General features: G+C 39.6%; 1 protein-coding gene across 1 annotated transcript in view; it reads right to left on the reverse strand.

Annotated features, from left to right (window-relative positions):
• nrg3b (neuregulin 3b) overlaps nt 1-19,525 on the reverse strand; it is a 149,551-nt gene that overhangs the window by 23,090 nt on the left and 106,936 nt on the right. The window contains exon 3 of the mRNA XM_026350842.1: nt 1,459-1,532. Within this exon, the coding sequence (XP_026206627.1) occupies nt 1,459-1,532 (74 nt within the window). The remainder of the gene's footprint in view (nt 1-1,458; nt 1,533-19,525) is intronic.

A 19,525-nucleotide genomic window follows, 5' to 3' on the forward strand; every position in this document is an offset into this window, starting at 1 on the left:
AAACAGTACAACAGCCACAGTGTAAATATAGCTTTGTAGCTTAGGAGTTAATGCTGTTGAATGCTGACTCCTGCTGTGAAGTGTTGTGTTTTCCTACATGCTGATCAAGCTGCTTTATACTGAAGCTACTGTTAAACATGCACGTCCCCGAAACACAGTTTTTAGTCCTCTGAAAGGTACATTGTCTGTTTCATCTGCTGACAAAATTCATCTGTTTGAAATTTCTGCTTCAGTCCTGCTATATTTTGACATCAGGAAATGATAGTGATACTTTTTCCCCGAGGCATTCTTTTAAGTAAATACATCCACGGAGTGAAAAGCTAATTTTTACATTTGTAAATACCATGTTTCTTTAAAGTCCATATTACTGCAGGACAGTATGCATTCACAGAAAGACACATAAAAATGCACAGTCTACACATTAAGCAAAACCTCTTGTATTTTCTGCTTTGCCGTATTTTTGCCGTATTGTCTTTTACATACAGTCGTAAATAAAAGTGCATGCGCCGTACTCTATTTCTTTTGCTGAGAGTCCAGTTTTGAGACAAACAGATCCAGCTTATCTCAAAGAACATCATAAAATCCCCCCTGATATGGACACATGGGAAAATTGATGTCTGCCTATAGGAGATAAAATAAATCCCCTTGAGAAAACAGCACACCATGAGGGTTCATGAAACATGCTTTGTGACACTGGCTTGTGACCCCATTAATGGACTGTCAGTGGGCCTGGTGGCATCAAACACAAGGCGATAGGAGTTAAGTTTTTCTTTCTGACTCTTGGTGCAGAGCAGCCAAGTCACTCCATAAAACAGTGTGAATTTGTAAAGCCGTAGTTTCATGGAAAAGGCTTCGGGCCACCAATTTCTCTTCCTTGTACCTCTGACTTTTGCTTTATTTTTTAACTACACTACAGAACTGTCATGGGGATTCACACTCCCAGTGAGCTGTTTTTCATGAACAATAGAAAACTGAAGACGTTCTTTGCTTTTAGCCAGACTGAAACAAATTCTGATTAAACACCATAATAAAAGATACAGGAGGTTTTCTGCACGGGGTTTAATTCTAATATCTGCATGACAGCACTGTACTCTATGTAGGCCATGAAACCCAGTCTAATAATTTAGTTTTTGACTGTGCCTAAGTACTAATAATGTTTTTCTTATATCTTTTATAATATGAATATAAAAACATCTGCAACTGAAAATATCTATCTATATTTTTATGATGTTAACTGTAACTAACATTCTTCTATACTAGAAAGTAGGTCTTGTGCAGTATCAGACCCAAAGGACTACACAGTACTGGACCTCACTAGATTTAGATTTATCTTCTCCACTGCTAGGGTACAGTCACAGACTTTTATTACAGCAGGTAACATATACTTGTTCTTAATTTGTTTTCATGTTGCAGATCAATACGCCAGTATAGTAGGATAAAAAATATAGAAAAGCATACTTGGATCTGACAAGATAGCATCAGTCTTGGGTACAAACTGGTCACAGCGTAGTCCATGGTAGCCCTCTTTACACCTGAGAGAGAGAGAGAGAGAGAGAGAGAGAGAAGAACAAGACAGAAAAAAGATTTGAGATTAAAAGTGAGACAAACCAAGCAATAAGTACCCAAGTACAGCATGAACTATCCGCTGAACAGACTATGAGATAAGTAAGCAGAGGACATGAAACCTAGACGGAGGAGTGAATGGATGGTAGGAAAAGTGGAGTGTTCACTGAGGACTGAGGTGGAGGAGGGAGATACACAGAAACTGTCAAGAAGGGTGGGGTGAGAAGAGAGAGAAGAAGGGGATAGAAGATAGTTGGGCAGGCCTAAGTGGCGCCTGCAGCCTCACTGATAGCACATGACTGACAGGAATGCCAGGTCCCAATGGAAGAAATGGGGTACTGGGATGGAGAGTGTTTGGCGTGATGCAGACGACGCACCATCTACAGTGGAAAGGAAGCTGCCATAGTTGGAACACTCATATAAACAAAGTCCTGGCACAGTCCAGATATTTGCTTTCATCATCAAATAAATAGCCCTGCACTGGTTGTGTGCTTGCAGATCCCCCCAGCAACTGTCATAAATATACCCACTGAAGACAGGACTGTACATGTGGCAATATATTTCAGAAATAACCTTAAACAGGTCAAAAATAGAAAGTTTGGAGCTATTCTTCAGGACTCCGCTCTAGTTTGGCACAAACCTCTTTTCTCAAAGAGGACTTAGGGTTTTTTTTTTTAATATATTTTCAATAGTGGCCATACTGTGAGCACATTCAGTGGGCTGATCCATTCCCCAGCTCTCTCATGGCTTAGGGGAGACAATTGAGGGATTTGCTTTGATGTGTCTGTTTCAACATAAACTTGTACATAAGTGAGCGATGTGTCAGTGCTGCCTGTATTTTCCTCTATTCCATCAGTCGATGGCATATTGTTGGTGAACCGGGGGGGTGGTGGGGGGGGTATTTACACTCACACGTTGTCCACCAAAATCTGTTCACCACATTTCCACTGTCACAGATTTCACATTCAGTATAATGTTTTGGATGGGTGACAGGCAGAAGTGGACCGTTCAGTCTCGCTCAGCTCGGCTTGACCTGATAGCCTGAAGAAAAAGAAAAACCCACACAGCCAACAACAACAACAACACCAAGTCGGCTATGTAAAATGAACTGAGCAGTAGTGGAGATAACAAGTTGTTGGTTAAGGCTGGGATCAGAGTGAAACTGTGATAAATTGTGATCTTTCTTTGTTTTTGCACATCTCAAGCTGCAGTTTCAGCTCCATTTGCTCAGTGCGTCTCAGCTCAATAAGTGCAGTTTGTTATCGCTCGTGTTTACTCTGTATGCAGTGTGGGACTACATGACTGATGATACATAAATAGAATGCACAATCCTCTAATTTCATCTCAAAGCTAATGGCTGTGCTAATGCAGCTGCATCCCTGCTTTCGTTTGGTGTCTTTGTCGCTCTGAAGGAACCCGCTCTCTGTCTCGGCGGGTGGAGAAACAAATGAGTTTGCAGATTAGGTGATGCAGGGCTGTTTTCATTTACACTCACCACCTTTTAGCACAACATTCAAAAGGTATCTGGCTCTTTAGTTGCTAAATTCTACAGTATGTGCACCAGCTAGTCGGTAACCTCATACTGAAGCCCACAGCCGTGAATGAGAGTTGAGAGCAGGGAGATTGAACCAAAACAGTAAAGCTGCAGTTCAGAGAGCCAAAACAATGAGCTGAAAGATTCTAGAAAGCTCTGCAGAGCGAACGGCAGCCAGTTATTTCCTACAAGCAACCTTTTTCACAATACACACAATCATTTGATCAATTGCTGTAAAAAAAAAAAAAAAAAAAGTGCCCATTATACTAAAATCGAATGATGTAAAAAAAATAGGACAGTGTGATAGAAAGTGAGTTTGGAAAGCTTTTGAAATCTCCGCACCTACCTCTGTCAAGCTGCAGGGCGTGCTCATTGAAACAGTCATTTTGTGTTATGTGGCAGTAAAAACCTCCCTAACTGCGACTTTAAATAGTGGGACTCATTACTGTTCAACTGATGTGTGAAAAATACCCTTGAATTAAACTCTAAATCTCATACCTCAAACTCTTTGCGCCATTTCATTTCAAAAGTAATAACCAAAACACACACACACACACACAAAAAAAAAAAAAAACCTCTACAATTCTCTGCTCAGACAAGCAAAGGCGGGGGGGATAAAGCACTTGATTCTTTGCTGTCATTGTCTCACCCACAGCCAGACTTTTACCTCTTAATCAGCCTGAAAAAAAAAAAGACTAATGCTTAATACTCTGGTATTCTCTACACTCTCTCTGAGCTGAACTCCTCTTTTCATGGGCATACACACATACAGAAGATTATGCTGTTTTAGGATGTTGTGCAGAGCAGCACACGGAGCTACAAACACACTATACTTGGGTTAAATGCTCAACAAATCTAATTTGACAATACTGAGAACTTTAATACCACAATATCAATAATGCAGAAATGATTTTGGGCTTACTGCTGGTGCTTCCTATCATTAGTAATATGCATATGATGACCAAACAGAAGATTCATTGTTTGCAAATTTCCAAAATCTTATAATAGTATTACAATTTAGATGACAGTTATTGTTAAGCCACAACATTCATATGTTGCACAGCTCTTGAGCACTGCATTTGTGAGCCACATTTTAATCAATTATTAGCATAATCTAATATAATAACAATTTCTGTACTGAACAGCATCAGTTGGATTCTTATGTTCATTGTTTATGGTGGAAATTAAATTGGCAAAAGTCAACATGATTTAAGAGATGTGAAATAGATGCACTGAGGAAAATATTAAACAGAATATCCATTTTAAAGTTGCCATTAATCACCACAGGGAGAAACCATTAAATCAGACTGAATATTTTACAGTGAAATGGAATATGCAAAACAACACGCCACGCGATGCGTAACGCATCAGTGCGAAAGACTAATGCAAACATATCAGATTAACTGGCAAATTAAAAAAAAAACGACGGGCGAAACGCACACAGAGGGTGGAGCATAGGCTCGGGTCGAAAAGTTAAAAGTTGAAACTTTTCATTAGCAAAGATGGCAAGTGCAAATCACAGGAAACGGGATGTTTTTAGCTCACTTTACTACTGCTGACACATTTCCGACAGCCTGTAAGAAACGTCTTCTCACATTTCTAACACACCTTGATTACGTACAGGACACGTGCACACGTGCAAGCCAACTTCAGTCCGAGGGCCAATCGTGTACCACAGAATCCACAGAGGCACCCGAGGCAGCCAGTCAGATTTCAAGGGTAAACTGTCCCTCCCCTCCCATCACTCTGGCTCTGCTTTACACCTGCTTTCTCTCCCTGGGTGTGAGCTCAGACGTCTTGTTAGTATTCTGAATCACAGACCCAAAGGCAGAATGCCTGTCTGGCTATCTGTTTACGTCTGGACCGGCTTTCTGTTTGTCTAAGTCTCCATCTCTTCCCTCTTGCCGTCTTTGTAGCCGCTGTGAAACAAGCTAAGCTATCCCCTCAATGAGATGCAAACAATGCTTTGTAAATGTGTTTGTGTGAACATGGCGTCAAATGCCTGAATGGATGACAAACAATGTGAGACACCGACTCGCTTTGAGTATGTGTTTGGGGGCGAGTGTCTTCAGTGAGGGGAAATGGGAGAACGAGAGCTTGTATTGTAACCTGAGAGATATCTGAAAGAGAACCCAGATGTTTGTGTGTGTGTGTGTGTGTGTGTGTGTGTGTGTGTGTGTGTGTGTGTATTGGGGCACATATGACAGATTTCTCTCGTGCATGTTTATATCCTGCAGCTACTGTGTGCATGAACAGCAGCGATGGACTTGGAGCATGCTTTCCCCCCAGTGCTCCAGAGATGTCTGTGACTACCCAGCTGCTTTTAACACATGTTCTAGTCACAGAAAAAACAAAACACACCTCTGAGTGTGGAGGATGATGGAGGGGTGGGCATAGCTGCCTCAAAACTAAAACCGCCTGTTAATTACCATGAGGAAAAGTGGAGGATAAATCCAGCGCAAGGGGAACATTACGTCAACCAAACTTTCCATTTTCATTCTCCATGCACATGATGCTGTAGAGGTCCTAATATGTACCTCCATCCCCTATATTTACAGTCTTTATGCTAAGCTAAGCTAGAGCCAGCTCCTAGAATTTGCAATAAATAAATAGGGCCAATATACACATGTAGCACATGCTCCAGTCAACTGACACTGACAGCAGAGAAGTGGTGCACATATTGCACATAATGTACTTTTAGAGATGTTTAAAAAAGAATTCATTAATGATTTTAATGCTGGCACAAACATAAGAAGTAAACCTAAGAGGGAGAGACACTACATACTACTAAAACTTGGCACTTGATCTAATATGCACGATGATTGGAAAGTTAACAGAAAGCATCTACGAATAATTTAAAACACAGATAATGTTGGACTGAAACCATTTCCCTTAATTACCTGATGTCTTAGAATCCACTTTCTCTAGTTTCACTATCAAAGGCAATCATTATTTGGCAGCGGGGGTTCTTGCCGGCTCTATAGACACATTTATCACACTGCACCAAGCCTTTTGAATCACTGCCACATTTCATATGGCACACCAATTGGTGCAGTGGATGCTATTAAGTATTTACCGAATTGGGCGTTAACCACTAATTTCCATAACTTGACCTAGAGTCACACATAATGAAATCAAAATCTGCATATGCATGGCTAGCACAGATGCAATATGGCTGATGTTAATTGCTAGATATTAAAACTATTTTAAAATAAATCAGTTCACTATGTAAAGCTGGTGAATATGGCATATTTTATATACTGTAGCGTCTGCTGCAGTCCAGGATGCATATTTTTATCAAGCACATAAATACAGCACAGGAGGAGGCCCACAGTTGATTTAAGCCGCACTTGCTTTCCACCATAGCAATTTTTACCACTGGGAAAGTTCGGATGATTGACTAAATTCCTTTTTTTATTAACTGGAAAAAAAAAAGCAGACTTCTCTTGAGCTAATTTCTTTTATAATAAGAAAGACACACGTAAACATACCACTCCCATCACACATAAACACACAGGCATGTGCATGCACACAGCCATCCCTGCTCCAGTCTAAATATCAAAGCCTAATCAGCGGCTGACACTTCTCTCATTGTTATTGATGGGCTACGAGGGAAGAATAGGCTATGAGTTGGCTGCAATCTTCCCAGATTGTTCTGCGGTAAAAAAAAAACAAAACAAAAAAAAAACACACAATACAAAGCCAAAATGCCTCAAATAAAGACAGTCTTCTTCCTTTATCACGCAGACCATACATATTCCTATCTGTCTTTTGCAGAAGTGCAGTGAGGAAGGTAGGGTGGACAAGATTTATACCTTGAGCAAATGTGATGGATGTCTATTACTACGTGTGAGCTGTTTACATACAAGAATGATACGGAGGTGCCAAGATATGTCTTTGTTTGAAAGTTTCACGCTGAACTGGAGATGAGACCAAGAAGAGGTAAGGCTGGAAGGATAAGAAACGAATATATGTATATACCGTATATACCTAAACTAGAAATCTTCATATATATAATATATATATACATGTGTAAGTAGCAATTCAATAAATGGAAAAATATATTCAAGTAGACTTAATTACATTAATGAAAAAGCACAGGATAAAGGATTTCATTTATTCAGGATATGACATGTGATATATAAAGCTCTATAAGACTGTGATTATAATTTAGACTGCCAGCCAAAGTCGAGTCTCAGATATTGTGCATGCAGACACATGCATGCAGCTAATTAGTGCTCATTAGAGTTCTGACTAATGAGCCACTTCCCTGTCGTAGTAAATAAACAGTTAATAAAGTTAAGTAAGGTTATACCGTCCTCATTTCTTTTATATGTTTTCACTGCTTTTTTGATCATATTATGAATACATTTTCCATCCCATAAATAGCGAGTACAGTGCATTGCATTTTCTTGAGCTGTACCCCGGTATAATTGCTGTTGCAATGTCCCAATTTTTCTGCAGGCATCATTGCGTATCCATCAGCATAGAGAGTAAACAAAGTTGCTCTTGTCATTTCCTCAAGATAAAGACAAGCTAATGCACTCTCACGTCACCTGAACCACCCAACAAAACAAAATATTTCAACAGACGTATGACATAAAGAGCACAGTACACGGCATGCTCTGTATCTACTGACTTCCAAGAAGTCATTAAGCTCCTGGAGGATGAAGATGTCCCAGCTTGTTTGCCTTGCACATCAGCAGGGCTGAATGTGAAACCGGGAGCTGGCACTGTATCACGCAGGAGTGCACACTACATCATGACGGGGCTCCCAAGCTGCGAGTCTGTAACAGGTGCTGTTTCAAAGGACTAGAGATAACAGGAGGAAAGAAAAGGGTGAGGGGAAACGGACACAGTGAGAGAGTGGAGGTGCTGCTGAAGGGGATGTATTCCTCTTCATCTTCAGAGATTTCTCTTTTGCTTTCTCCTTCTAGATGTGTGCATGTACGTGCATGTGTGCATGTGCACACAATCTAAAAAAAAAAAAAAAAGGAGAGAGAGAGAAGCTTTTCTGTTTTTGAAGAGAATAATACTTTAAGCTATGCTCTTGAAGAAAAGGGATGAATTTTACCAGCAGTCCATGTAGGTTCAATATTCATAAGATTTGCATTGCCAACCTGGTATAAGACCAAGCATCTGCACAGAGTAATATTAATCCCTGCATGTAACCTTCTACTGACACATTTCTATTTTTTTGCCTTTTCACTTCAGATTCTTCAGTATTTTCATACCTAACTACAAGAAAACAAAACAATCTAATGTCTGAAACACAGTTTCTGATTTATTTTCTAACAGCTTCTGTCTGATATTATGTGTAAAGATATATCCACATTAGATGCTACCTCCACCATGTACGGCTGCGTTTTAGAAGCTGACCTATTGATTGAAAACCAGTACATTTATGTGATGATACCATATTGGGACTGTATTCAGAGCCACCAGAAGTTAGAGGTGGTGGTGGATGGAAGGACAGTGGGCCTTAAAGACACAGGATCTCAAATAAATCTGTTTGGTTTCAAGGTCAGAGGTGGTGTTACATAAGGAGGTATTATACCATGTAAAATAATATTATTTTGAGTCCCATAATAAAAATATAAATCAGGCAAAATACGCCAACTCAAAAACTTCCCTCTTGTAAATGCAGTCATTCTTATTAAGGCAATTGCATGTAGTGCTGCACTGACTATAGTTATGATTCTGTGCGTTCATCTAATGATGACTTTGACCTGGTTTGACACCATAGCACTGCGCATACAGATGATTTTTAACAGTATTTGTTAGGTTGGTACCATCAAATTTCTAAGCTGATAAGACACATCACTGCTTGAGTATTCTTCCGAAAATCCTGATTTGCTAAAATACACCACAGAGGTTATGAAAACCACCAAAATAATATCTTCCTGAACCACCAGAGATATTTCTGTGACTTTTATTATTCATTAGACTTCTCCCTTTGCAAGCAACTGCCGTTGCCAGACAGCCACAACACAGCCCACTAGCTGCCTGAGCTGTGATGCAGCACATTACGAATTTAGCAGGGGTGTGTGAACTGTACCTTGAGAAGACATAATGTGATTATTAAACAATAATAAAGAAATATGGCAAGAGAGAGGAAAAAACCCACTAGAGTCTCGGCTCGTCAACAGGGTGTGTAGTGTATTATCTCTGATATCATTTACATGCCCTTGTTGAACTGGTGCCAGTGAAAAAGTAATTAACTTCAAATGTGCTGAATCCTCGACAACAGATTTAAAAATAAAACAACCAAAAAATCATTACTTGAGAGCAACTGAGTTCAATTTTTATTTGTGACTTGCCTCTTTGATTCGACTTTAGCAAAGGTGACACGGACTGTAGTAGGTGCAGCCGATTACATCACCCGAACAGGAGTGAGGGTGCTCTGAGTAATTCACTTCCTTCTAGTGATGGGTAGGTGACGATGGACTGTATGTAACAGCTTTGCCTTGTCTGAACACATTACATAAAGGTTTGTTTTTTTTTTTACTTTTAGCTGTTGAGCCCTCAGAGTAACGCAGCTCACTGACATGTCCTATAGAAGAAACATGACTGGAGTGCATTTAAATATTGAATGGCTTTAAAACATGAAGCTTAGAAAGAACCTTCATTTGCTTTACATGCTTTCAAATCTACAGTATATAAGGGACAAGTCACTTTTGTAAAAGGTGACCCTAAAGTCTGTGTACATAACTTGTACAAGGTGGAAAAAGGCTGGTCCTTTTACAAACACATAATTGTGCTAATTATTTGCTTATGAACTCTTTGCCACCATATCCGGGTATATAAACCTCTATTTCCCTGCATTTTCTTCCAATAGGAACTGTAACGGCGTTTAGACAAGTGATGGAGAAGAAATGACCTTTATCTATAGATGTGATTCAGTTTGTAAATACGCACTGCATTAATTGCAGACATCTCTCGAATATCATAGAGATGTTTTGCTGTAGACTAGCAATTTACTTTTAAAAGAGAAGGCATTGCCATTAAAACATAATTATACTGTGATTATAGGATGAGACACTGTGAGGTGGGAAATGGATCGTTTTTTACAGTACACTTGACTAACACTTGACACAAAGTATCAACGTTTCTTGAAACACTGTCATTATCTGTTTCCTAAGGAGCAAAAACAGCAGCCCCCAGTATCTCACTTTACGTCTGAGTTTATCATTGCTTTACGTGAGACTGGCAGTATATATATATATATTTATATATATACGTAAGTCCTCTGAAATCATCTTTGGGTTCATCATCTCAAAACAACAGTTTGAGATGATGAATGTACACATAAATAGTACAAGTACTCAATACAAATACATGCATTTGAACAAGTTCAAAGAAAATTTGAATGCCCCGAAAAAGGGGAAATGATTACAAATGTCACTGTAGTTGTCTCAATTTGCCACTGTGTCACTTTTTAACCTGTGGTTAACCACTGTACTCCATAAACACTTTGAATTGATAATATCTACATGACGATAGACCAACATTGTGCCAGGCTAAATGATTTTTACCCCAGAAATGTGAAAGACACTGGCACTTGTATTACTAAATGCAACTAAAATGTGCATTATGCTGTGGTTTGCTACACAAACATAAGTGGTATTAGTTATGCACGTTTCCCCGCTTCTCGTCTTACCCTACATAATGCAAATCTGGCCCTGGCTTTTTATGTGTCTGGAGGATTATTCTGCTCCGTGATGCATAACAGAGTGCAAAAGCCACAACACCACGTGGCTCCAGGTGTTGATCTGTGTTCGAATCGAGGGCTTAACAATGAGGTCAAGTCGGGTTAACTTTGTGTCTTGCTACATCTGAGCTACTGGTTCTTTTTTCCCCACATCCATCCCACCCACAGTTTTTTTAGCTTTCTGAAAATGATTTTCTGTGAAGAAAGAGGACACTGCTGCCTTTTGTGCCCTGCATTTTGGAAGCTGCTGACATCTGCCTCTACAACCCTAATCCTGTCGGCTACATTCAGCATGATTGAGTTCAAATCATTGCAAATGCTAATGGACTCCAAACGACATACACTCACACATGCGGACACACGCACACACAATTACAAAATGCCCAAACACACACACATACGCAGAGTATAAAACACAGTCAAGGCAGAGCTTTGTCTGTAGATGAACTGTCTTGAAGCCAAACCCTCTGGCTCAGCTACAGTATCAGCTGTAAAAGATGGATTATGGTCCTCTATAACTACTCTCACACTGAAGCACAATGTAAAAAGGTGTGTGTGTTTCTCTGTGTGTGGGTGTGTGCTACAGAGGAGAGAGAGAGAGAGCACATCTTGAAGTGACTGGCTGCACACACAGCTCTTGTGCCTCCTGTGCGTCGAATGTTGTATGTTTACTTCGGCAAGTTGCCTCTAAGTGGGAGAGGTTTAGAGGAGTGTGTGCTGATAGAGAGGGCTGCAGCAGCTTACATTGCTCTCCACCAGAAACCCAAACAAATGTCTGGAGGGAAAAAGAGATTGCTCCCATTGTGATCAATCTGACTGCCTTTGCCAACCAGCCTTGAATAGATGGTCACTTTTCAGACAGATGCCGCTACGTATTACACTGTCGTACACAATGAATGACATCTTAGCCCAGTTTAAAGTCTGTCATTATACTCATATTGTGCCGGGTGTCTTTATAATTATGTCTATGCAACATCTCCCGGAATAATACTGGCTGAATGCATCCTAAATGCATCCAATCATAAATGGGTGTAAGCGAAGAAGACAGACCTTCATAAGACCTGGATTTTATTGGTTTGTATAGCACGCATGTGGTTATCTAAATAACATTCATAGCAATGGCGGCGCAAATGGAAAACACTGTCAACTTAATGATTGATTGCTGCAGCCACATAGCAAGAACTGTGGTTATCACAAACGGAGACCTTTCAGGAGTGTCACAGAAGCTTAAAGAGCGCCGGTGACAAGAATATTACTGACAGTTCGAAGCAGCCACGAGAGTGTGTTGGAGAAACAAGAAAAACTTGACTGGTACTTTGCGTATGTTTAAACCCATTCATCATCATGATTATCGCCATCTCTCGTTCACTCTCAGTGCATTTCACATTACTCATGCAGTCGAACTGTTAAAATTTACCAGACTATAAGCAGGTCAATGCTTCAACATAGCAAATATCTGAGCCAGGATATCCTGCCGGATCACAAAACAAATACAGTCCTTAGGCAGTGAGAAAACAAAATCCCCCCCTAAAAGATTTAAGGAATGGATTTCACATTTAGAAATAAAAAAAAAAACGAGGCAGCCAAGCAAAGTTATAGCTGCAATGCTAATTGGAAGAGAATTGAGCTGGAGAAATAACCTCAGAGTCTCACTGCAGATGTCAGCCATATAGATTTTCTGTGTAGAAAGTGATCCATATTTACTATACACTCTGTAATACACCAATATTTTATGATTTACCTATCAGTGGGTTTTTCATGTGGGTGTAGGCTATTTTTTAAATTGAGGACAGTTATGAATTGATATTGATTGAATTCTAATTCAATTCCCCCTGTTTTGCAGTTATTGCCAGCAGAGGCCTGAGATGTAGCACCTGTCTAAGCAAATGTAGCTGGAGCACAGAAATAGATGACCTTTGTTGCTATAATTACCCTTGATCCGATGCAGCTTGGTCAGTGCGCTCTTTTTAACTTGGACCGTGTTATTTACATTCATTAGTATACAGCAAACAGAAAAGGAGTACATAATACTGCAGAGTGATGCAGATGATTCTCTCCTCATTTGTCTCACTGTCCAAAAGTGCAAACAAAATAAACCCAAATCGTGCATCTGCCTGAGGCAAGCAGAGCTCCAAGTATGCAGTTGTCAGCGGATAAGCTTCCACGTTTAGCCTTTGGTTAAATTCAGTATATCTATCTGTGTCACACTTTAGAATCGTGGCTAAAAGGATGAACATGAAAGTGATGGGCAAAAGAAATGAAAATGAAGGGTGGGTGAGTCTGTGAATTATAAGAGGCAAATCGTCAGTGTGGAGTGCATCAATGTCAGTCAAGATCCATCCGCAATGATGGTGGCTAATTAGATTTTCCCATGCTCAACAAATCATGCTGATAGGGAGAAACATTTTGCAACTCAATAGCCAGCTGACATGTACTGATAGCATTGTCAACAGATTCAGCCGTGCTACTTGCTAACATGGCTCGAGCGGAGGCTTATGGTTGATATTACAGTTGCATGTTGTGTTTAGATGCAGCGACTAGGTACTAAAAAGCAGCAAAAGTGCCTGTAATTAGAAATGTATGAATGAATAAACGAATGAATGAATGAATTAACTCCAAATAAATGCAGAGAAATGCAATCCACTTGATCCACAGTGTGTACTTTTATTAATTATACTAATGACAAAGCTGTTTACCGGGATACTACATATAGGTATGATAAATGGGCGACAAAGATTACTCCCAGAATTACCAGGAGACTCATTTTAGTCATGGTAGCGGAGTCTGCCATTGTTGAGCTGGACTCACAGATTGTGACCAATAGTGTCCAGTGTCCACTCGTTTGGAGCTTGAAGGGAAAAGTCAGCACTGAGAGGAGATTGGGGTGGATGGATGGGTCAGAAAACACCTGACTTTTCCCTGTTGTGTCAAAATCACTACCGAGTAAGTAAGCGTAAACACACACACACCAGTTGCTCTTTCTGTCTGACATAGCAGCTGCTCAATGGGTGCTCGCTCTAGTATTAAACTGCACATGCTGTGACCATAGGTGTCGCAAAATCAACCGGAACTTTAGTCACCATAGCTGCCCTGTTAAAATAATAGACCTTTCACACTCAGTGTTACTTGATTGCTTTACTTGGCTGATATGAAAACTTTTTTTTTTTTTTTTTTTTTAACTGGAACAAACTTCGGGATAACAATGCTTCCACTGATTACCTGCTTTTGCAGCGGTTGAGTCAGTGAACTCTTGGTTTGATTGCTGCGCCTGAAGTGTCAGAAATGACACCCACAAAAAATAAATAAATAAATAATTTTGCATCCTGCGCACCGGCGAACACAAAGATATACATGGAGATCTATTAGCGTTTGCCTTCTACCCATCTGCTACATAGGGGAATGTTTGTCCTAAATTATTCATTTCCTTCTCTTCGCTAATCACATCTTTGTTTGACCTTGACAGTGTTTTAAATGTTTCAAAGGATTTTAGCTAGAAAATGAGCTCTAAGTCCCCGATAATTTGTCATGCTGGTTTCACTACATGCTGTTGCTCAGCTTCATCTTCAACCGATCTGTAGCTCTGATTGGTTGAAAAAGACTGTGGAGTGGTAAAGTGGTAAAAAATCTTCACTTGTAGTACTCTTGGCATAGACTAAATTCTCTTTTTTCAATCCAAGATGTGACAATTCGCAGCAGCTACTTGGCTGGCTCCGTATAGTTAGATTAATGAGCACAAATAAAAACAAAGACTCTGAAATGGTAAAATTCAAACGTGCCAGATGAACAGGAAGTTGAGGAAAAAACCAAATATATTCGAAGAGAGAGAGATATTTGTATGCTATGACATGTCACCGGAGATGTCAAAACGAAGACAGTTTGTAAAAACAGTATAAAAAAGAAAACAACAACAAAAATAACTGTATTTTTATTTTTTTACTCCGAATGGTTCATCTCATATGTGAGATGCTGCTGTAGCTACTAATTACTTTCATACGCGCTGCTGATTAGCTTTGCCTGGAACCCAAAACTCCTGGTGTGTGTTTGTGTGTGTGTGTGCGTGTGTGCAGGCTTGCATGTGTGCACAGATGTAGGGATCCTAATCACTAAAATAACAACACGTCTGCAAAATCAATTTGATTGCACCCAGTAAATAACCATTTTTCATGAAGATGAAGAAAAATCAAGGTTTGTTTTTTGCTGCGGAGCCGGTAGGCCTCGGTGCGTGACGACGTGTGAATGCGGGATAACTGAGCGTGCATCTGCTGAATTAGCAATAGGTGGCTCAAGATCCCTCCCTTTGAAGTAGTAGAGATGATGAGATTACACTGTGGAGTGATCAAGGATGACTTTCACTGCTTTATCTCTACAGCTCCGCCCGTTTGACCACATCCCTGGCACCATGCAGCATATTCACCTGGAACAGAGCACCGCCAGATGTCTGAGCTTATTAGCACCCGGACCATTTCACAAGAGCAGCTTTTTCTGTTTGGTTTATGCTAGATGTTTATTTTTCTTATATATTTCTTAGCAAAACACTGACAGTGCATTTGTGATAAAGAGGTTTGGATTTAAGAGTACAGTTCAGTAGATTACAATGTCCTTGCAGGCTAACATGCTTACTTGGAAGACGACCGAATAATCCTTTTTGGTGAAGTAAAATCACTGACATATTTGTTGTGAAATCAAAACTTGATCAAATCCCAGTGAAGATAACTTCATTTCAGGCCTGTGGTGGTTTGGATACCAGCTGCTGCTGCAGTTCTGTCTGCTAAATGGGTGCAGCATGATGTCTTTGCTTTTCATTTTTGCTCTTTCTTATTTTCTCTTTTATGTGTTCACCTAGAAAAAAAAAACTATGCAATCAATTGTGGAATCATTTAGATATAAGCCTAGAGTTTTGTAGAAATTAGTTTAGCTTCCTCATCATTAAGGAGCCTACATATTTCACTGCTGTACTTGGAAACGACTTTTTATTTCTTTGTCTACAGTAAACAGAGAAATGTTTCTTGTTTTATATGCTCTATGCATTATGCATGAACCAAAATACACATTCTCTTTGTCTTGCATGAAGTTGCTTTACGTCAGCTTGAGGTCAATGAGACCACAGAGAGGTCTAAAGCTCCTGCTCGACCACATATGAATGTTACAACTTCCAGTGACAGGAATCTAAATAGACTTATGTGGGATTTGGAAGGTGTAGTGATGCATAATGAGATTTGTCAACACCAGTCACAGATACAGACCATATTAAAACCATGATTTACAGCTGAGGTCTCTGAAAAGTGATGCATTGCTTTCTGCAGAAGACTGAACAATGTCCTCATCTTAAAATTACATTTATAAGGAAATGTCATAAAAAGACAGAAGAGTCTCAAGTTTTCAAGCTGATGAAATAATATTAGGTCAGTTTTTCAGCTGCGAAAATCATACTGAGGAGTGCCCGGGGTGTACAGGTCATCAAACTTCAAATTACATGTAAGATAAGAAAGTATGAGGTTACGAAGTATTCAAAATAAAAAAAAAAAACAAAAAAACAGATGCTGTCACTGAAATCCATCATTTTCACTGAGCGTATCCAACCATATTATTCCTTGCATGCCAACTTCAGTTAAACAGGTAAGCAAAATAACAAAGAATGTGTTTTATCAAGGCAATTATCTGAGCACAACTGTGCCGGTGAATGCATTCCACTCTTGACTTCTCTTTGATGAAAGCAGCAGGAGCCTTCTCACTCCCTTCTTCTTATCGCACTGTCAAGCCAGCTTTCCTGCTCCCACACTGCGCTTGCCAGTAGAAAGGGCACTGCTCGTTAATGCCAGTGAGCTGGAAATGAGTCACAGCACCTTGTCACGTGGCTGATCTGTACCCTGACGGCGCCCTCTGCTTAGGAACTAAAGAACACGGTTTTCCCCACTCGATGACATTCAGCGCTGCTATCATGACTCCTGTTCTCATCAAATTGAGGGAAAAGAGCAAATGTGCACACTGAGTAAGATGTGGTGAACTGAACTTCATGCCTTTGTCATAAATTCCTGTCTCTTGTCTTTTTTTCTTTTTTATTTTAACATTAGCGCCTGTCTCCTGCCATCCAGCTATCAGATTAACCTGAGCTTTCCTTCCTCTAACAGTCACCTGACCTTCCCACACACACCTGCTCCCAAATTTGCCAATATTTATGCCAGCTACACCTGCTCTCTGCCAGATCGTTGAACAAGTCTCTGTGTGCCGCCCTTCGTCCTGCTCATGCTGCGGAGTGATCATTCTTGCTGCCTTGTTGGCCTGTAAGCCTGGTCATCATCATTTGTTCTATAAAAGTTGAGCCCGCCTTGACTGGGCTACATACAACAAAGCATACACCTCGCTTGTGACTTTTTAAAACTTGGCACTCTGATGGATGCAGGTTTTGATGTTTATTTTATATAATATATATAAATCTCCTCTTTGAGTCTACTGAACTTCACCCTGCACACAAAAGCTTTAACAACTGTTGTCTTATCACAAAGATGCGATAAACCCCTTAAGAGACATGGATTTCTCAAATATTCCAAACATCATTTTTATGTGTTGCCATTATTTAAGCTACATTGTCTTACAACATGTGATAATAATGTGAAAAAAAAAACACTTTTTCTAGTACATCTGAGTTGGGCATGCTATAAACAACAGGGAGTCGTGCAACACAACTTTAGCAGTGCGTCGGTGTGGTGAGATTATATAAATATGGATTCTCTCACAGTTGATTTGTTTCAACTGGCTCTCTGTTTTCCAGTGGGGAATTGGGGAATATTTGATATAATGAGGTTATATTCCACAGTTTTCCATTGCTTTGTGTGGAAGATTGAGATCGTTTTCTAAGTGACTTCACACTGTCACAATAGTATCACAAAAAGGTCTGACCCTGCAGAAAAAGAAAATGCTTGGATACTTTTGAACACTATGAGCAAATGAGTTGAATAATAGATTCTAATTAATGAATGCTACCACAATTCCACAATTACAGTACATTGTACATTGTATAACCAATTTGTGATTTGTGTTCACTGCTTTCCAGAAGTTAATTTGTGGTGAAATGTAGTAATTTAATCTTTTGGTGTTCTCACTTCCCCTTTCTTTCTATTTCATTAGCTTTGCATTCAGCATTGAGATAAGCACTTAACTTCGGCTGAGTCAATGCACCAAAGCTGTTGTTAAGCACCAGTCGAAAAGATATGTACACTGGTGGAGATTACCCAAAAGGAGCTGACTGAGGTTTAGACCTCTAGAAAATGTTTTTTCTAATGTGCAGTCTAAATTGAGTTTTAATTATTTTTAAATAAACTGCTAGAAGTCTTACTCTGTAATCCGTAAGATAAAAAATAGAGTATATTATTTGTTTCCCTAGAGTTATACATATATACAAGTATACCCCATTTACAATAAGTTAAGAAAATAAGATATTAAAGCAAAAGTCACACAGAGAGGCACTTTGTGCTAAATGCTAATGCTAGTCAGCATGACAATATTAACAGGTTGCTCTTTCACATGTATAGTATTTACCATGCTCACCCTCTTAATATAGCATATAAGCATGAAAATATTTGCTAATCACCCACAATGCAATACAGAATACAGCAGAGACAATTCAGGTGCATCATTAGTCCAGATTCATTAGTTTTGCAGGTGTTTGGCTTGATGGTTTCACCAAAGTTTGCACAATTAGTTAGTCATTTGTGCTAGAATTTGTATTTGTAGCAAAGTTCATGGCAAAGCACCCAACAGGTGCTGAGGCCTCAAATCAAATAAGACAAAGTCACTGTGGTGTTTTGTGGTGCAATAAACTATTCGGATTCATTGTCTAAAAACCTCCAGTAGTCTCCAGTAGTTACTGAGATTTTTGAGTCTGGGCCAAAGTGGCAACCAACACTGTTGTTTCGGTAGACATTCTTGTAGCATGGCAACAATTCCTGATTTTTTACAGTCTGATAGCAACAGCCAAGTACAAAAGATGATGTTTTCATCATTTCGTTCCATTTCTCAGGGTTGACTTTGTCTGAGATGTTTCTTGCTTGCATTTCTTTGAAATCACCTACAGTACATGCTGCTGATGACATCTAAAAAGCACAGGGGGCTTTGTGTAGGTGAATTTGTAAATACTACATGAAAAATGTATTATTCTAGGGTGGGAAATATTTTTAGATGCAAGCTACATAATTGCCTGCAGCATTTGGGTAATCCTCTGGTCATAAACAATTTAAGATACTCATGTACATGTGTATATGTATGTAAGCATTCATACATTATTGCATTTTTTAGGACATTACACAGTGAAGCTAAATCGATCTGCAAGCTAGTCAGACATTTTCAGTCTGCTTTCTTTACGTCCAGCTTAAATAACACCAAGAGCTGCTTAAAGGGTAAGCCCAAGAGGGGTCATTTGCAATGGCTTGTCTTCTAAAGTAATTTTTAGTGGCATTACTCAAAGCAGCTGCCTCAGTGAAGTTGTGTGTTCTCAACCCTCCTCCACGAAAAGACTGAAGGAAAAACAATGAAATCTGAAAGTCTGTTTGCACAAATCAAAGTCAATGTTCGTGGTCAAAGGGAGCTACCTGACTCAATTAATTATGCTTTCCCTTTAAAAACTGTAGTACTATTACTGTGCACTACATGCTTAGAATGCACACTGTGATTGGATGCATTGAAACTATACTATAGCCAGTGTTACTACTCACAGCAGTGCT

Source organism: Anabas testudineus, chromosome 19 (assembly GCF_900324465.2).
Source record: "Anabas testudineus chromosome 19, fAnaTes1.2, whole genome shotgun sequence".
Lineage (NCBI taxonomy): Eukaryota > Metazoa > Chordata > Actinopteri > Anabantiformes > Anabantidae > Anabas > Anabas testudineus.